General features: G+C 44.2%; 4 protein-coding genes across 4 annotated transcripts; 3 read left to right on the top strand and 1 right to left on the bottom strand.

The window, feature by feature from the left end:
* Positions 1-6,275: 6,275 nt before the first annotated feature.
* LOC140995133 (histone H4) lies at positions 6,276-6,587 on the top strand. The gene has a single exon (XM_073465066.1). The coding sequence runs from the start codon at positions 6,276-6,278 to the stop codon at positions 6,585-6,587; it is 312 nt and encodes a 103-aa protein (XP_073321167.1).
* Positions 6,588-8,590: 2,003 nt separating this feature from the next.
* On the top strand, positions 8,591-9,853 carry LOC140995174 (histone H1-like). The gene has a single exon (XM_073465126.1). It carries the CDS (start codon positions 8,591-8,593, stop codon positions 9,188-9,190), a length of 600 nt encoding a protein of 199 aa, XP_073321227.1. The 3' UTR covers positions 9,191-9,853.
* Positions 9,854-10,961: 1,108 nt separating this feature from the next.
* Positions 10,962-11,459, bottom strand: LOC140995176 (histone H2A-like). Its single transcript, XM_073465129.1, has one exon. The coding sequence runs from the start codon at positions 11,343-11,345 to the stop codon at positions 10,962-10,964; it is 384 nt and encodes a 127-aa protein (XP_073321230.1). The 5' UTR covers positions 11,346-11,459.
* Positions 11,460-11,712: 253 nt separating this feature from the next.
* On the top strand, positions 11,713-12,168 carry LOC140995175 (histone H3). The gene has a single exon (XM_073465128.1). The coding sequence runs from the start codon at positions 11,713-11,715 to the stop codon at positions 12,121-12,123; it is 411 nt and encodes a 136-aa protein (XP_073321229.1). The 3' UTR covers positions 12,124-12,168.
* Positions 12,169-17,333: the final 5,165 nt, after the last annotated feature.

Raw genomic sequence — 17,333 nt, 5'->3', positions numbered from 1 at the left:
TCAGAGGGACAAAACCACTACAGCAAAACAGATTCTTCTGAACTCAAAGATAGAGGACAGGAATGATACTAGAGTCAAAGTGTAGTGTTGTTTAATGACTGCAGCTTTACATAGATTAGTAGATCTATCCAGTCATCCATATGTGTCATACGGGTGGACAATCACAGATACACAGCAGGTAAATAGGTGGCTGCTCCTCGGAGCTCAGCAGCAGCACAGCTTCATCACCCTGGACAGAGACAGCAGGTAGCAGCTCTGCTGGTGTCAGTTCAGCACCTCGGACAGCGACGGACACACAAGACTCCCAGGAGAAGAGGACAGGAAGCTCCACCTGCACTCACCTGAGAGAGCTGAGACACAGCTGCAGCCAGTCACAGAGCAAGGCACGCGCGCGTGCACATACACTAACACAGTCTTTCATGTTGTTGTTCAGTAGGTGGCGCTAATGAATCAAATCATAAACCTTCATGAAACGCCAGAGAAGAAGAGGCCCACCTCTGTTTTCAATTACGTCCTCAGATAAGATGTAAATATCCGGGACGCAGGGGTTTCAAATTATACTAACTATATCAGCAACCACTACATTCACAGAATAACCGGCATCCAGACCATCAGACAGAGACACCAAGCAATAGCCCGAAGATATTTAAGTACAGCAATAAACAACCCTGCCCTCCAGAGAACCATCCAAGAAGCCAAACAAACTGTCAACACCCCCCTGTCATTCATCCTCCAGCTGAAGCCCCCCCTCTCCATCCCCTGATCCCCCCCTCTTCTATGGCCAAGTAACCCCACACAAAAACACACAACACAGACCACCAAACACTCACACGGATACATGAACATATGAATAGAACATGAATAGATCACTTATGACACACATACACACAAGCCTGCACTAAATACACATGAGCACTTTATTTTATTTTGTTTATTTTCTTTTATTCTCTCTGTCTCTCTCTCGCTCTCTCTCCTGCTCTCTCTCTCTCTCTCTCTCTCTCTCTCTCTCTCTCTCTCTCTCTCTCTCTCTCTCCTGCCTTGGTTCACTTACGTCCTCCTTCCTCCAGAGTCCTGCTCCTCCCACCTCTTGCCGCTCACCAAGCTCCACCCACAACAATGGGTAGAAAAGGGCGGACGCCCTGAGCTGCCGACACCATTCTCGCTCGACCGTCACTCGACAGACGGACAGCCAACCTCGCACGGAGCCTCGCACGGAGCCAGATATCTCCGACAACAGACACAGCACTGCCTTCCCGCATGAGTCATCGCCAGTAGAGCCTGACTGCTCTCAGCCACGGAACTATATATAAATCAAGGTAGAGGAGTCAGTGATTACCAACTCTCTCTCTCTCTCTCGCTCTCTCTCTGTCTCTCTCCTTCTCTCTTTTTTAAAAAAACCTCACCGGTGTCACTAAGCACTTGAAAGTCACATTTCACTTCCACTGTGTCTCACTGTATAAGCACCCCCCCCCCCCCACACACACACACACACACACACACACACACACCCATACATACACACACACCACACTCTGAACAATGGCCACCAAACCCTTAACTACACTGGAGAGGAAAGGAATATGGACCTCAGCTTTTGGAGCACATGACATGACACGAAGGAAATCTGACCCCAATCCAAAGACCAGGAAGAACCCGGAAGACGCAACACTGCGCAACTTCATCTCACACACCCTCAAAGAGATTCACACTATGGATTCCACCACCGCAGACTCTAACCCAGCTACTAGCAAATCATCCAGACCCACTGCAACAGCCAGCCCTAATCCCCCCACCCCTACCGAGCCACCAATCCCCCCCACCACAGAGAATATAGACCATCTCATCATCAAAAACATTTTTGCTCAAATCAACCACCTATATTCTGAACTCAGCAAATACACTCAGTCCACCCCCCTCAGCAGCACCATCACGCAGATGAAATCCACTCTAACCACCATGGAACAGATCTTACTTGAAGGACAGGACCCACATACCCCCCTCCCCCAGTTTTCTGCCACCTACTCCGACATCGTCAGCACAAACATGCATAAATACCCAACTATTAACACCCTCTCAAGAAAAAGAGCAAGAAGGGAATCAACAGAAAATCAACACGTCACACCAGTGGTCATGGAAAACTACAGAACCCCGGACAGCTCCTTCACAAACAACCAAGCCATTGTCCAAGAAATCCAAAAACACAAACCACAAATTCAACTCCATAAACTGGTCCATATGAGAAACGGTAACCTCCTCATCTTCCCTAAGGACATCCCCTCCCTGAACAACCTTCTCACACCATGGCCGGAGGGAGCATTCAACGGTGCACACCTAACCTGCAGACTGGCACGCAAACAAGGTTCCACCCCTCCATCTGACTCCTCCACAAAACTCCTGGTCATCAAAGGCATTGACACTAACATCAGCGAAACAAGAGTAAAAGAACAACTGGAAAAACAAGGCATCCCCATCAACCGAATACATAGAATCATCAGCAGAACCACCCAGCAACCAACTACATTTCTCAAAATTCACCTGACAAACCCTGACCAAGCTGCCGGCCTTCTCCACGAGGGTTTCTACATGGATCTGTTTCAGTACAGAGTGGAGAAGGCCCGGCCCCCACCTACCATCCGCCAGTGCTACAAATGCCAACAGTTCAACCACATATCCACAAATTGCAAAAACCCTGTTGTGTGCCTAAGATGCGGCGAAAACCACCACCACAAAACCTGCAATAAAGACAAACGTGAAGCCAAGTGCGTCAACTGTGCTGGTGAACATTCTGCTGCCTCCAAGAACTGCCCCATCTACCTGTCATACATGACTCCTCCCACCCGAAAGCCACCACCCCCTGCAAAACCCCCCACCACCAACACCAACCCCACCAGCCAACTCATCCACCTCCGCGACGACCTCAGGAAGCTGGCCATGGACGACACCAGAATTGAAGAAGTCATCAAAAGCATTAGAAAACACACAAACTACATTTCATGAAAATCCTTACTCAAACCACACATAACACACCTGCCTTTTTGCCTTCTGTCTGTTATATTCTTTTCATAATGGCCATCAGTACTTTTCTTCATATAAACATCAGAGGGATAAGAGGAAAGAAAGAGGAATTAATCCAACTGCTAAATGAAAAGAACATCTCTGCAGCATCAATAAATGAAACATTTTTAACAAACAAATCACGCATCAACATCCCCGGATACAACATCATCAGGAAAGAAAGACAGTCCAGACAAGGAGGAGGAGTAGCACTTTTAATCAGGAAAAACATTGAATACAGTGAAATGGATTATGGTCTTTCATCACAACAACTCAACGGAAATGAATATGTTGCAATAAGAATGAAAAATCACCTGCACCATCTCATCACAATCATCAGTATCTACTGCCCCCCTGGAACAAGACCTTCAGCAGAACTGTTTCAAGCCATCACCACCTCTGACCACACCCTCATCATGGGAGACTTCAATGCAAAACACACCGACTTCTACTGCAATATAACAAACACAAATGGAAATGCACTCAAACAGATTCTAAATAACACCAACTTATCAGTAATCAACACCAACGAACCCACCTACATCTCCCCTGCAACAGGCAACTCGGACATCCTGGACCTGATTCTCTGCACCCCCGACCTGGCTTCAAAACTTCTCCAGTTTTCCACCACAAACCATCTCAGCAGTGACCACCTACCTGTCCTCACCACTTTCTCCTTCCACCTACAAGCCACCCCAAACAATAAATACAACTACAGAAAAGCAGACTGGGAAATCTACAGAACACACATCGAAGGAAAACTAAAACACACCCCCATCCCTCCCAACACCACCCCCGACGATCTGGACCACCAAGCAATCCTGTTAAGTAAAATACTCACCCAAGCCAGAGAAGAAACGGTACCCAAAAACACCAACAAAACTCCAACACAGTCACTCCCCCACCACATCCTCCAACTCATCAAACAGAAGAGAAAACTAAGACGAAATTACATCCGGTCCCGATCACCTCAAACCAAAAGAGAAATAAACAGACTCCAAACCACTATCAAATTACAACTCAGCCTCCACAAACAAAACACCTGGAAAACCTTTTACAAGAAACTGGACCACGACACAAACCCCCGAACCTTCTGGCAGAAAATCAAGAGCATAAACGGAGATCCACAAACCAACACCACCCCCCCACTCAAATCCTCTGGCACAATCATTACAGACAACAAAGAAAAGGCCACACTCTTCCGTAACCATCTCGAAAATATCCACTCATGCCCCAATGACACTCACTTTGACAACACATGGAAAGACCTGGTGGACAAGGAAATCACAAAACACAAATCATCACAGACAAATGGAATCGACCCCCACACAGAGCACCACCCCCTCACAAGGCCTGTCTCCACCAAAGAAATACAACTGCACCTGAAAAAGATGAAAAACAAAGCACCGGGAGAAGACACCATCCACACCATACTTATCAAACAAGCACCAGTCACCTACCTTCAGCACCTTGGACAGCTCTACACCACATGCCTCACCACTGGCCACTTCCCTTCACCCTGGAAGACCGCACTTGTCACCATGATCCACAAACCCGGCAAAGACCCCCACAACGTCACCAGCTACCGCCCCATTAGCCTCCTCAGCCACATCGGAAAACTTTTTGAAAGAATCATCACCTCCCGACTCAGTAATCACATCGAATCAATAGGTCTCATCGGTATCCATCAAGCAGGTTTCAGAAAAGGCAGAGCAACAACAGACAACATCCTCCGTTTATCCGAAGACATCTACAGAAACTTCAATAAGAAACAAATCACCCTAGCAATATTCTTCGACATTGAAAAAGCATTTGACAAAGTATGGCATAACGGTCTCATATACAGATTACTGGACACCAACCTCAAACTCCCCAAACCCACCCAATCCATCATCTCCAGCTTCCTCAACAACCGTCACATCAAGGTCAAAGTCAACTCAGCCATCTCAACACCATTCACCCCCCAAGCAGGAGTACCACAAGGCGCAGTTCTCAGTCCACTTCTATTTCTCATCTATACCTCAGACATCTACTACCCCCCAGCCACCATAGCCAAAGTTTCTCAGTTTGCCGACGATCTCTGCTACTGGTCCAGCTCAAAATCTCCACAACTAGCAGCCAATAAACTCCAGCATTGCATAACAGAAATAGAAACCTGGTCAAGCATGTGGCGCATCAAACTCAACCCCGTCAAAACCCAATGTGTCATCTTCACCAAAAATCAACACCTACAGCGCAATAACATTAATCTCTCATTATTCAATCAACAAATCAGCATCAGCAACGAAGCAACCTTCCTCGGAGTAACCTTTCAAAGCAACATGACCTGGACCAAATTCATCACAAAACTGGAACAAAAAGGAAACATCAGACTGAACCATCTCAAAGCCCTCTGTGGAAAACATGGCGCATCACCCTCAACAATAATCAAAGTCTATCTAGCCTACATCCGACCCCTGTTCGAATACTCCGTCCCCGCCTGGATCACCCTCACCGACAACCAGATACAACGTCTCCAAGTAATACAAAATAAAGCACTAAAACTGGCTCACCGTCTCCCAAACTATATCAGCAACCACTACATTCACAGAATAACCGGCATCCAGACCATCAGACAGAGACACCAAGCAATAGCCCGAAGATATTTAAGTACAGCAATAAACAACCCTGCCCTCCAGAGAACCATCCAAGAAGCCAAACAAACTGTCAACACCCCCCTGTCATTCATCCTCCAGCTGAAGCCCCCCCTCCCCATCCCCTGATCCCCCCCTCTTCTATGGCCGAGTAACCCCACACAAAAACACACAACACAGACCACCAAACACTCACACGGATACATGAACATATGAATAGAACACAAATAGATCACTTAAGACACAAATACACACAAGCCTGCACTAAATACACATGAGCACTTTATTTTATTTTGTTTATTTTCTTTTATTCTCTCTGTCTCTCTCGCTCTCGCTCTCTCTCCTGCTCTCTCTCTCTCTCTCTCTCTCCTGTTCTCTCTCTCTCTCTCTCCTGCCTTGGTTCACTTACGTCCTCCTTCCTCCAGAGTCCTGCTCCTCCCACCTCTTGCCGCTCACCAAGCTCCACCCACAACAATGGGTAGAAAAGGGCGGACGCCCTGAGCTGCCCCACCAGGCTCAAGAACTCTCGCTCGCTCGCTCGTTCGTTCGGTTTCAAATTATTCAGTATCTTTTCTCTGACCAGCAACAATGAGCGGAAGAGGCAAGGGAGGTAAAGGACTCGGTAAAGGAGGCGCTAAGCGTCACCGTAAAGTCCTCCGTGATAACATCCAGGGAATCACCAAGCCCGCTATCCGCCGTCTGGCTCGCCGCGGTGGAGTCAAGCGTATCTCCGGTCTGATCTACGAGGAGACCCGCGGTGTGCTCAAGGTTTTCCTGGAGAACGTCATCCGTGATGCCGTCACCTACACCGAACACGCCAAGAGAAAGACCGTGACCGCCATGGATGTGGTGTATGCGCTGAAGAGGCAGGGACGCACCCTGTACGGCTTCGGAGGTTAAACCGATAGTTCATCAGATCTACAACAACAAAGGTCCTTTTAAGGGCCACACACCTCAAACTAGAAGCGCTTTCTTCCTCGAATTTTCGTATTAATTTCAATGATTGAGAATTTACATCCTTTGTGTTTATTTCTTTCACTATGTCTGTGAATTATCAATGATTTGTTAAAGATGCATGTTAATGTCTCAAATTACAGCACTGTGGATGATAAAGATCACTCTGAAAAACTAAGTCATGATCGTATATCAGTCCCTCCCCTGATCAAACTGCTCTGGTGTATGTCCTTATACTTCAACTCCACATTATTTAATCCACTGACAATCACACGCATGGCTGGGTTAACATTGTTAGAAGATATGAGCCACCATCCCAAAGACTGCTGCAGACCTATTGGAAGGCCAGGCCAAGACCTCTGAGCTCTGTCAAGTTCTCTTGGCCCTTCCTTTTAAATGTATCTAGACTTACTTTCAGTGATTTCTGAATATAGCTTTTATTTACAGTTGAAGCCCTCATACAAAGCTCAAACTTAGTGATACAATCAGACTGAAACACTCAACTCCTTCCCTGAAGCTGTGTCTTCACTGCTGCGCTACATGTAAAATGATGTCCAAAACTGAGATGAGAGTCGGGGATAGAACTATATACTGATTACACACTAGGTTATACAGTAGGCGTACTTACATATTCAATATACTTATATGTTATATGCATAGTATAATTGACACATTTGAATACATTTGAAAGACGAAATAAAGCCCTTTTCATTTCTCTCCTGGAAGACAACTCTATTGTTATTGGAGTATTATACTGGCACACAGCTGTCTGCTCAACATCAGGCTAAGATATTTTATAAGTGATTAGCTATATCTGTAAATACAGAAAGTCAGGTGAAAAGTTTAATTTTTTTAAGAGGCAGCGTGTTGACATGTTGTATTAAGTTCAATGTAGAAACAGTCAGACTGAAGGACAGGGTGGTAGAGATGAGGAGAGTGGAGGTAACAGATGAGGGAGCTTTCCAGTGCTTGTTCACACTGAAAGGTGGCATTCCAGTTACTGAGTGTATATTTTTATTACATATCAGTAATTACTCTTTTTTTGTAACAAAGGGGAAAATGTTTCAGATTGCATATTACATATTGTAAACTATACTATATCATATCAGTGCCTTTTAAAATCTTTTTTAATTTCAATATAATATATTGTGTTATTTTGCACTTCTGTCCTCTGTATCGCAAAACACGAGCCTATTTGACTCAAGGAAGAGGGGGCATTACATTCTGTGCGTTATTTTATGATCTAGCTGGTCATAGGAAGCCGTCAGGGAAAAAAGCTGAATATTTGACTGTTACATTTAAAGACACTTACTTTGCTGCCAATTCATCGTCCGTGTTCTTTTTAACAGAATGTAAAAGAATGCAGGAAGAAATGTTGACAGCCACAGTGAGCTGCTCTGTCTGACACCACAACCCTCGGCCATCATCAGTGTGTTTGCTGCTGCCAGAATAACTTGAGTTTATTACAAAGTGATCACCAACAGATGGTTGTTTTTACTTTGAGTCCCTGAACAAACACGTGGACCAGCTGGAAAACTGCTTTTGACGGAGCTCTGATGCATTTTAAAACATTTTAGGAGAGAAATGAGTGGGAAAAGTCGCTGAGCAGTGCTGGTCACGACGGTGAAAGTGTGAGGTTTGGAGGCTCCTGCAACAAAATGCAGAGAGCATCAGAGCTCTACATGACTTCAATATGAAGAGAAACAAGTCCGCTATCGGCTCCTTCACTGTCAGCCTCCAACACTTCTCCCACATTTAGTCTGGAGTCTTTTATCGATGAAGAGAAAACACAAGTGGCCCGGCATTCAGACTGCCCAGAGGAGACACGGCCTGGGTTGAGTCTCCACGGCTCTCATGGTGTGTTTAAGGACAGCCTCCTGCTCTGAATTCTCCATTCGTCCAGTCAGACTCTCGTGTTGTCGTGAGTAGGATCAGAACTTTGACACAAAATGGCAGAAGTAGCTCCAGCTCCCGCCGCCGCTCCGGCTAAAGCCGCCAAGAAGAAGGTGACCAAGCCGAAGAAGGCTGGCCCCAGCGTCAGCGAGCTCATCCTGAAAACTGTAGCCGCATCCAAGGAGAGAAGCGGCGTGTCCGCGGCTGCCCTCAAGAAGGCTCTGGCTGCCGGAGGCTACGATGTGGAGAAGAACAAGGCCCGCGTCAAGACCGCCATCAAGAGCCTGGTGCTTAAGGGGGCCATGGTCCAGACCAAGGGGACCGGAGCGTCCGGCTCCTTCAAGATGAGCAAGAAGGTGGCTGAGCCCAAAGCCAAGAAGCCGGTTAAGAAGGCTCCTGCTAAAGCCAAGAAGCCCGCAGCCAAGAAACCCGCAGCGGCTAAGAAGCCCAAAGCTGCGGCCAAGAAGCCAGCAGCCGCCAAGAAGTCCCCGAAGAAGGCCAAGAAACCTGCGGCGGCCAAGAAACCAGCCAAGAGCCCCAAGAAGGCCACCAAGAGCCCCAAGAAAGTGGCCAAGAAGGCCCCTGCAACCAAGAAGGCTCCCGCAAAGAAGGTTGCCAAGCCCAAAGCCAAGAAGGCAGCACCCAAGAAGAAGTGAGCCGTCACTGCAACATCACACGTCCCGATTAAAGGCTCTTTTAAGAGCCACCCACACCATCCTTAAAGAGCTCAGTCCTGTTCATAATTGTTGAGAAATGTATCCTAATCGATATTAAATATAGCCTATAACATTTCAGTGGCACTGACACTGTAACTGCACCCTGTAGACAATCGGATAACCCCTCCTCTCACTTCTCTTAAACTAGTTTTATGAGACTGGGCATTGACACACGGCACCCAAAGTCTTCTGCTAATCTTAACTCGATCAATAATTTTACAATTGTTAATAAATTGTGACGTTGTAGACGACAAAACTGAGATTCCTCTGGAAGTGAGACATCTAACTATTCATATCTGGAAAGCGCAGATTCCGATTCCGGGTTTAATGTTATAATGCTGCATATGACTGCACTTTTATTCCACAGTGTGTCCAATCTAGTCTAAAGTGACTCAGGTAGGATGAGAGGGTGAGCGGCACACAGCGCGAGCGGGAAAGGGAAGGGCTGCCCTGCAGAGATGAAGGCCTACACTTTATAATGCATCATTATGTTTCTTGGAACAGTCGGTGGAATAAATAATATGAGGGAATTTAAGTCCAGATAAGATCAGCGGCATAGTTAATTAATCTCTGTCACTGTTAACAACCAATGAAATGCTTTATAAACGATTTATTAATGATTGTTTATTGGAAAGTTGCAATTGATAATAATATAATAATAATAATAATAATATATATACTGTGTGGTTCATTTTTAAGCATTATTTGGATGAGTTGCAACTGATGCCTTCAACCTTTACGATTACTACTTGATGAATGTTTTATGAACATTTTCTTAACAGTAAAATTAATTAACTATAAATGTACCGTTTATTACAGATAGTTGTTATAAAGTGTTACCCATGTAAATGTCCTTTAAATTTTATTTTATTCATTTTATCTTTACTTTTTTAAATCTCGCACTATGTATGTATATATTTGTAAATATTTTGCTACTTTTACTATTGTGTGTTTTTATAGTGTGTGTTATTGTGAGATTTGTGATTTTATGTGAATTGTTACTGCAACAGTGAAATTTCGATTGTGGATTAATAAAGAAATCTATTTTTAGCGTGTAAATAAGTTTGATCATTAAGTCAAAACTGGCCATATTTGTCTCTCATCTTCTGTCGGAAGTTGAGAATATGTCATTCATTTGCTGGCACTGATATTATTTCCTAAGCGATTACTGGTCCTGTCAAAATGCAGAGAAATGCACAGATATATAGCCTACTATAGCATAGTCTTCAAAATGTTCTTGATGTATGTGTGAGGTCAGAACCTCAGTACTTCTAAAATCCTGGCCACAGCCCTGGGCTCAATTATCCTGCCAAGAACAGGTGACTTGTTTTATTGAATCCACTTGTTTTACATGCCGAGACCAGATAGCCACAATATTAACCTTAATTAGTGCGACATTAGTGATGAACCAAGTAACTTAAAATAAAAACTTACAGTAGGCGAGGGAAATAGGTACACCCCATCCTACCCGAATGAGGATAGATTGGACCTAAAAAGCCGCTACAGGTAAAACCTGGTGTAAATCACGCGTTTATTCACCCTCTGATGCTATCCATCGTATATTTATCACAATACACTGATTTGGTAGAGTTGATACTCATGAGGATTGTAGCTATTCACTGAGACAGACATGAGAAACACTGCTCTTTATCAGAAGTGAGTGTGTGGCTCTTAAAAGAGCCTTTGTGTTGCTGGTCTCAAGCAGGATGATTTACTTCTTGGCAGCCTTCTCGGTCTTCTTGGGCAGCAGGACAGCCTGGATGTTGGGCAGCACGCCGCCCTGAGCGATGGTCACTCCACCCAGGAGCTTGTTGAGCTCCTCGTCGTTGCGGACAGCCAGCTGCAGGTGACGGGGGATGATACGAGTCTTCTTGTTGTCACGGGCAGCGTTTCCAGCCAACTCCAGGATCTCAGCGGTCAGGTACTCCAGCACAGCCGCCAGGTAGACGGGGGCGCCGGCACCCACACGCTGCGCATAGTTACCTTTACGCAGCAGCCTGTGGACACGGCCGACTGGGAACTGGAGCCCGGCACGGGAGGAGCGGGTCTTTGCCTTTGCTCTGGCTTTGCCGCCGGTTTTGCCTCTTCCGCTCATGTTTCAGGTCTTTCTAGAGTCTCGTCTCAAAGAAAATGTGCTGCCGACACTCACAACCCTCCTTTTTATGTCCGCGGAGCGTGTGCGGGTCTCCAACAGACCAACCAGAGAAGAGGCTTTCAGCAGAGGGGCCCCTGGCTGAATTAAGGCGGTCTTTTTGAACAGGTTTCTCGCCAATAAGCAGCGGAGATTCAGGCGGGGTCGACTCCTCCAGGCGGCGCTGAGCTCCGAGAGGAGCCGCTAACCAATCAGGAGCCGGAGGTCTGAAGCAGCGTCACCGTTTCACAGCCGGTCCCACAGTTTAAGAGCAGCCAGTCTCGTCTCTTCACTACACTTTTCTCCTGTCTGTTCAGAGGAAGAAGAAACAATGGCAAGAACCAAGCAGACCGCTCGTAAGTCCACCGGAGGCAAAGCTCCCAGGAAGCAGCTGGCCACCAAGGCTGCCCGTAAGAGCGCCCCGGCCACCGGCGGTGTGAAGAAGCCTCACCGTTACAGGCCCGGTACCGTGGCTCTGAGAGAGATCCGTCGCTACCAGAAATCCACCGAGCTGCTCATCCGCAAGCTGCCCTTCCAGCGCCTGGTCCGAGAAATCGCTCAGGACTTCAAGACCGACCTGCGCTTCCAGAGCTCCGCTGTCATGGCTCTGCAGGAGTCCAGCGAGGCTTACCTGGTCGGCCTGTTCGAGGACACCAACCTGTGCGCCATCCACGCCAAGAGGGTCACCATCATGCCCAAGGACATCCAGCTGGCCCGCCGCATCCGCGGAGAGCGCGCTTAACTTGTCTGCTGCCCCACAAACCACAACGGCTCTTTTCAGAGCCCCCTCACTTCTTCTACAGAGCTGCTTCCTTCGTTGCTCATCTGGTTTACATTTTACCTACTCTGCATGTCTTCGGAAATCACAATATTGAAACAAGCTACTTATTGTACAGGGTATATTGAAACGAATATAATTGGGTTTCATGGTTTATCCGTCCCTCGACTGCTCTCACATTTAGACTGACGTTACTTATTTTGTAGCCCATTGAGGTCGAAGCTTAATAAACTTGCCAGTGGAAATGTTCAGATCGGTTTCTAGAGATCTTGCTGCTTTACAGATTTAAACGTTTATTGAAGGAAACTAACAATATTAAGTGGACAGGTGATTTTCAATATCACCAGTCCCGTGTCAGTTCCCTCCTCCCCTCGTTCGCAGTCTGTTTAATTACTCTACTCACAGCCAATCTGCATATGTTTTTCACCCAGGTGTCGCACAGGGTCAGTGCATTGCTGCCATCCTTTGGTGACTCACTGCAATCATTCATCTTATTTTAACCCCCTGGTTATCCCTCTGTCATTATGGGACATATAATGCAATGTCTAGACTCAGAGAGGCACATACCCAATATACCAGTTTTAGGGCTGTCTCACTGTGACATCGTTAAGGGCGTGAGGGCTCTTACAGACATTTTGAGCCCTTTATAGCCTCTTTCAATAAGTATGCATTACTCTATAATTTGCCTATCAATGTAAAAAATAGTAATAATCCAGAGCCTTTCATTATTCTATTAGCAATGTAGCAAGATCTTTTATTCACAGACAGACACTTTCTAAATCACTGCCTAACATCTGACATATTCTCCTAGAACTGATTCTCTACTCATTCTCTTTATTAAACATCAAAAACGTAAAAAGCTTTTGAATTATAATGGAACTTTTCCCCCCTGATACCTCTGAATGAATATGTGTACATGTGTACTCCTGTTTATTGTTTTTATCATTTAGCTATATGTTGGGGGGCGATTCTGTAATAACACTAATGATTTACAAATCATTTGATTTTGTATTTCTTGTCTTGCTTACACACAATGACAACAGTTGTGTTTTAGTTGATGCTTTGGCATCTCCAGGAGAGCATCTTGATCAGGTTGTTGATAGGACTCAACTACATTACAATAGTCTGTATTATTGATTCTTAACTGGTCATTCTATTTTTATTCATTTAAATATTATGCTGGCTATCAATAACAACTGGATGTTCCTACTAAAAGCTATTACTACAAACATTTCTCCCCAAAAATACACATTAGAAAGATACAAAGTAGAACAAAGTTTACCACTAAATACCTTCAAGTAACATGAATCCAATACATTGTTGTTTTTTTTATTCTCATTAGGATGTGCTTATCCTATTGTTTTCCATATTTCAGTTTGATGTTATTTTCAAAATATTTCGATGTACTATGGAATGAAACATGGAGCCTTCTCACACAGCCAATGCAGATTGTGCCCACAGGGGGCATCATTCCAGTTGGCCAACACTGGGTTGAAGTGATACATCTCCACACACTCCTCTATGTTGTTGGGACCACCATCACCAGGCTGGCCAGATTGCCAAAATCTGAATGAGATAGAGATGGAGGCCAGAGACATAAACACATTACAATCAAATCACAACACAGAAAACAATGTAAAGAGGTGCACTGCCTTTCATTGTTGTCCATCATAGAGCAGTATGGACCAGCCAATACTAAAAGCAATGCAATCGTATTAGTCCATGCCAAACTTAGGCAACACTTTTCACTATTTCTAAGGTCTCATTAAAAAAAAAAATAATTACAAAAAAAACTTTTGTGATACACGTTGGGTTTAAAGGATCAGTTCACCCAAAAATGAAAATTTAGTCATTATCAACTCCCACGTCAATGGAAAGGCAGATAATGACTGTTCCTTTAAGTTGGTTTTCTGTTTGTCTGTTTCTGATCCAGACCTGTTAAGATCTCTAGAGCCAAGCACTGCCCACATACTGTAGCACTCATTTCTGTGATACCAGGGTCTTGTTTGAATCAACCTGCCTAGCAGAAAAATTCAGGGTTATTCTGAAGCTCTTACGTTTTGGTCAGTGCAGATCCATCAACCCATTTAAAAGTCCCAGCGGTGTCATGTAGACCAATCCAGAACAAGAGATATTGATTCCCATCCATACGGTACAAGGCCCTCTGTTAATTGAGATCATAGAAAATATAACTATGACTTCAAAACATCTGATCCACCATCAAGAATGGTGCACACATACTGTAGGCCCAGACACAGATTTAGTCAACTTTACCTGTTCCTCTTCGCTGTTGATCACCACCAGGTCAGCACCTTTACTTTGACAGTATTTCCTGCTGTCCTCCCACGTTTTTTGCTCAGTGGAGAGGAAGTAACATCTGGACTTGATCTCCCTCCAATCTGGAGGACACCGCTGAGAGGAAACACAAAAATTCGGCTCTGGAGGATGAAATAAACAAACGACACGTCACAGATTAGACTCTGACACTTGGATGGGGATCTGTAAGTAAAAATATAACAAACTTTGTCACTTGAACTTTAGGACAATGAAAATAAATATTGTATCCTGTATCTGTGACCATAACTTTGCCAGCAGCAGCAAGGGTTTCTTCATTGTAACCACAAGAAGCGTTGAGTAGTTAGCACCTCACTGTTACCAAAAATAAATGAACACATCACAGCAATATGCCAAAACAACAGCCATGCCGTACTCAGATGTTGCAAAATGCTTACAGGCATTTGTGTCTGGGTAAATTACAGATTGTGCGTAAATGGTGGATAGATTCCTTTATATCAGAATGAAAGAGAAAGAAATGAGGAGAAACTGAACTTAAGGGCAGATGACTTGCCTGATTTGTTCTCAGCCCTCGACAGTCTGTCCCTCTCCTCCACCAGCTTCCTTATCGTGTTGGTGAGATGACTCTTCTCATTTCTAAGCTGGTCTCTCTCTCTGGTCAAGGCGTTGAATCTTTCTTGTAATTTGTTGCAGTGACAAGGAATCCTTCGCTCACAGTCCTGCACCACCGTCACCTGATTTTGGTCATCACGTGAGTGAGTTGCGTTGCAGTCTGTGTCAGTTGGTTCCTTGCTTGAGTACACTGATTGTATCAAAACAAAAGGTTACATTTAAGATAATTTTTCAAATGAATTTGAAATAGAAAATATTCGTCAGGTGTTTTTTGACAGCAAATTGTGAATACGTTTGACAGCAACATGCCAAACTACTCAATGTGTCTGTGTTTGCAATATTGTGGTTTTGTCTATGCTGTCTTACAAAATTTGAAGTTACACAACGCCAAAACCCCCCTCATACTCACAGGTTAGACGTAGGGCAACATTGAGAGTGGCTTGAATGATACACAGAATGCCAAAGCTGATGAAAAGCAGCCGACAGAGTCTTCTCTCTGTAAAATGAAGACGAACAGCAATAAAAGTTTGAGTAGCACCATGTGAGGCTGTAATGTCTTATTGATATATCATTAATGAAGAGACATCTATTCTTTTTTCCTTTGAGTTCTACAATATACAGTTTGTAAAGTTAGTTTACCAGACTAAAAATCACCCATTAGCATGCTAATATTTGCCTCAATGTATAGTTACACTTTATCGCAACTTGGGTCTTATTTTTGTAGCTTTGTCCATCGTTTCTGTCAGTTACCACTTGGAAATTTTAAAAACGACGACAGCGGTGAACAATATTGTTGGGCTCACGTTCAGAGCGATTTGATGAAAGACACTGACGGCCAATGAAAAATTTTACAAGGCTATCAATTAGCCTGATTTGGGGGACATTTTTCGACAAAATAATATCGCAGGAGTGCTCAGAATATCGGTTCGTAATTGTAGCCCACCTCTTTAATGTAAGCTAATTTATGGCATTCAGGAAACACTTTTTAAATGGTCTGCTGTAAATGCTTAGATTAACATATATGAGGCTAAAGATGACAAATCAGAAAACCTAATTTTATCTGAGACATACTGATATTGGTTTTGTCTTCACCGATGCCCCTCAACAATCATCAAATTGATGCTGACTCATACAAAAGTATGAATTGTCTTTGAAAGACAACAACTCTTGTATAGAGTGTTGGATTGTCCTAACACATTTCATCTTCTCTCTGTGAAACAAACAGTAACAGATCATCAATGTACATTTTCCTAAGCTGCCGACACAACTGGAGTACACAGTGCACTGGCATGCTTTTCATAAAATTTCTCTGAGACAGGGTTGTAGCACCATGTTACTGTGCACTGAAAACACTAAAAACAACCTGTGTTGTTTAACAGTACATACAGAATAACATTTTGTGTGTTATTACCTGTTTGATTTGCATCCCCAGTGCCTTTCCGCCAACGTCCTGGTCGCTCATTGATATAATCTTGTATCTCCATTGGCTGCATCACCCTGGTTGTTTTAATATTTGGTAAGAAGTACTGCAGAATAGTCTGATTTGTGAACTTTCTGTTCCTTCTTTTGGTGCAAGACTGAGCTGATACAATCTTTACATTGGGGTTAAGACATTGAGAGGATGTGCCAAATAGAGGAAGAACCGTTTATGTGGAAGTACAACACGACACACTAAAGTAGCCCATCACATTGTCAATGTAAACCACAATTTTGTGCCATTTTGAGAATCTTGAACATCTGTGTGGACTTGAATGAACTTGTCATGAGTTATTAAAAATAACTGATCACATTAATTACAGTATATAAATGCACCATGGATTGGCATTTTACAGGTCATTGTATCAGGCCGGTGAGTGTGAGACAGACAGAAACAGTTGAGTGATTTATTGCAAAAAGTGAGCAGCAAAATGGGTAGCAAGTCCAAACAGAAGTAACTGAGAGTGCATGGGTAAACAGGAATGGGGCAATAAAAGGTGCCGACAGTCAAGTGGGTACACATAAGGGTTCAGGTACAAGTTCCAGGGTTCAGGTTGCTAAAGCTGGGATAGGAGAAGGAAGTGGAAGGAGTCTGATGGATGGTGAAAAACTGGCCAACAACCTAAATAAACAGTTATATAATTATTAAACATCTTTTAATTTATTTTTAATTTACATTTAATCATATTACCCTCAGCTCACTGGAGAAAACTGAGTGTGCATGTTGTCTGAAGGTGAGGTAGGCATGCAGGTTATATTTGGGGTTTTTGGTTTTGTCTTCATACATGTCA

The sequence above is a fragment of the Pagrus major genome, chromosome 4 (genome assembly GCF_040436345.1).
Source record: "Pagrus major chromosome 4, Pma_NU_1.0".
NCBI classification, from domain to species: Eukaryota; Metazoa; Chordata; class Actinopteri; order Spariformes; family Sparidae; genus Pagrus; species Pagrus major.
Note: the sequence above shows the minus strand (reverse complement) of the source record. Positions and strands in the feature narration are given on the sequence as shown.

Bases quoted from the DNA above. Each gene is read 5' to 3' on its own strand.
- LOC140995133 (XM_073465066.1), top strand. From the start codon at position 6,276: ATGAGCGGAAGAGGCAAGGGAGGTAAAGGACTCGGTAAAGGAGGCGCT.
- LOC140995174 (XM_073465126.1), top strand. From the start codon at position 8,591: ATGGCAGAAGTAGCTCCAGCTCCCGCCGCCGCTCCGGCTAAAGCCGCC.
- LOC140995176 (XM_073465129.1), bottom strand. From the start codon at position 11,345: ATGAGCGGAAGAGGCAAAACCGGCGGCAAAGCCAGAGCAAAGGCAAAG.
- LOC140995175 (XM_073465128.1), top strand. From the start codon at position 11,713: ATGGCAAGAACCAAGCAGACCGCTCGTAAGTCCACCGGAGGCAAAGCT.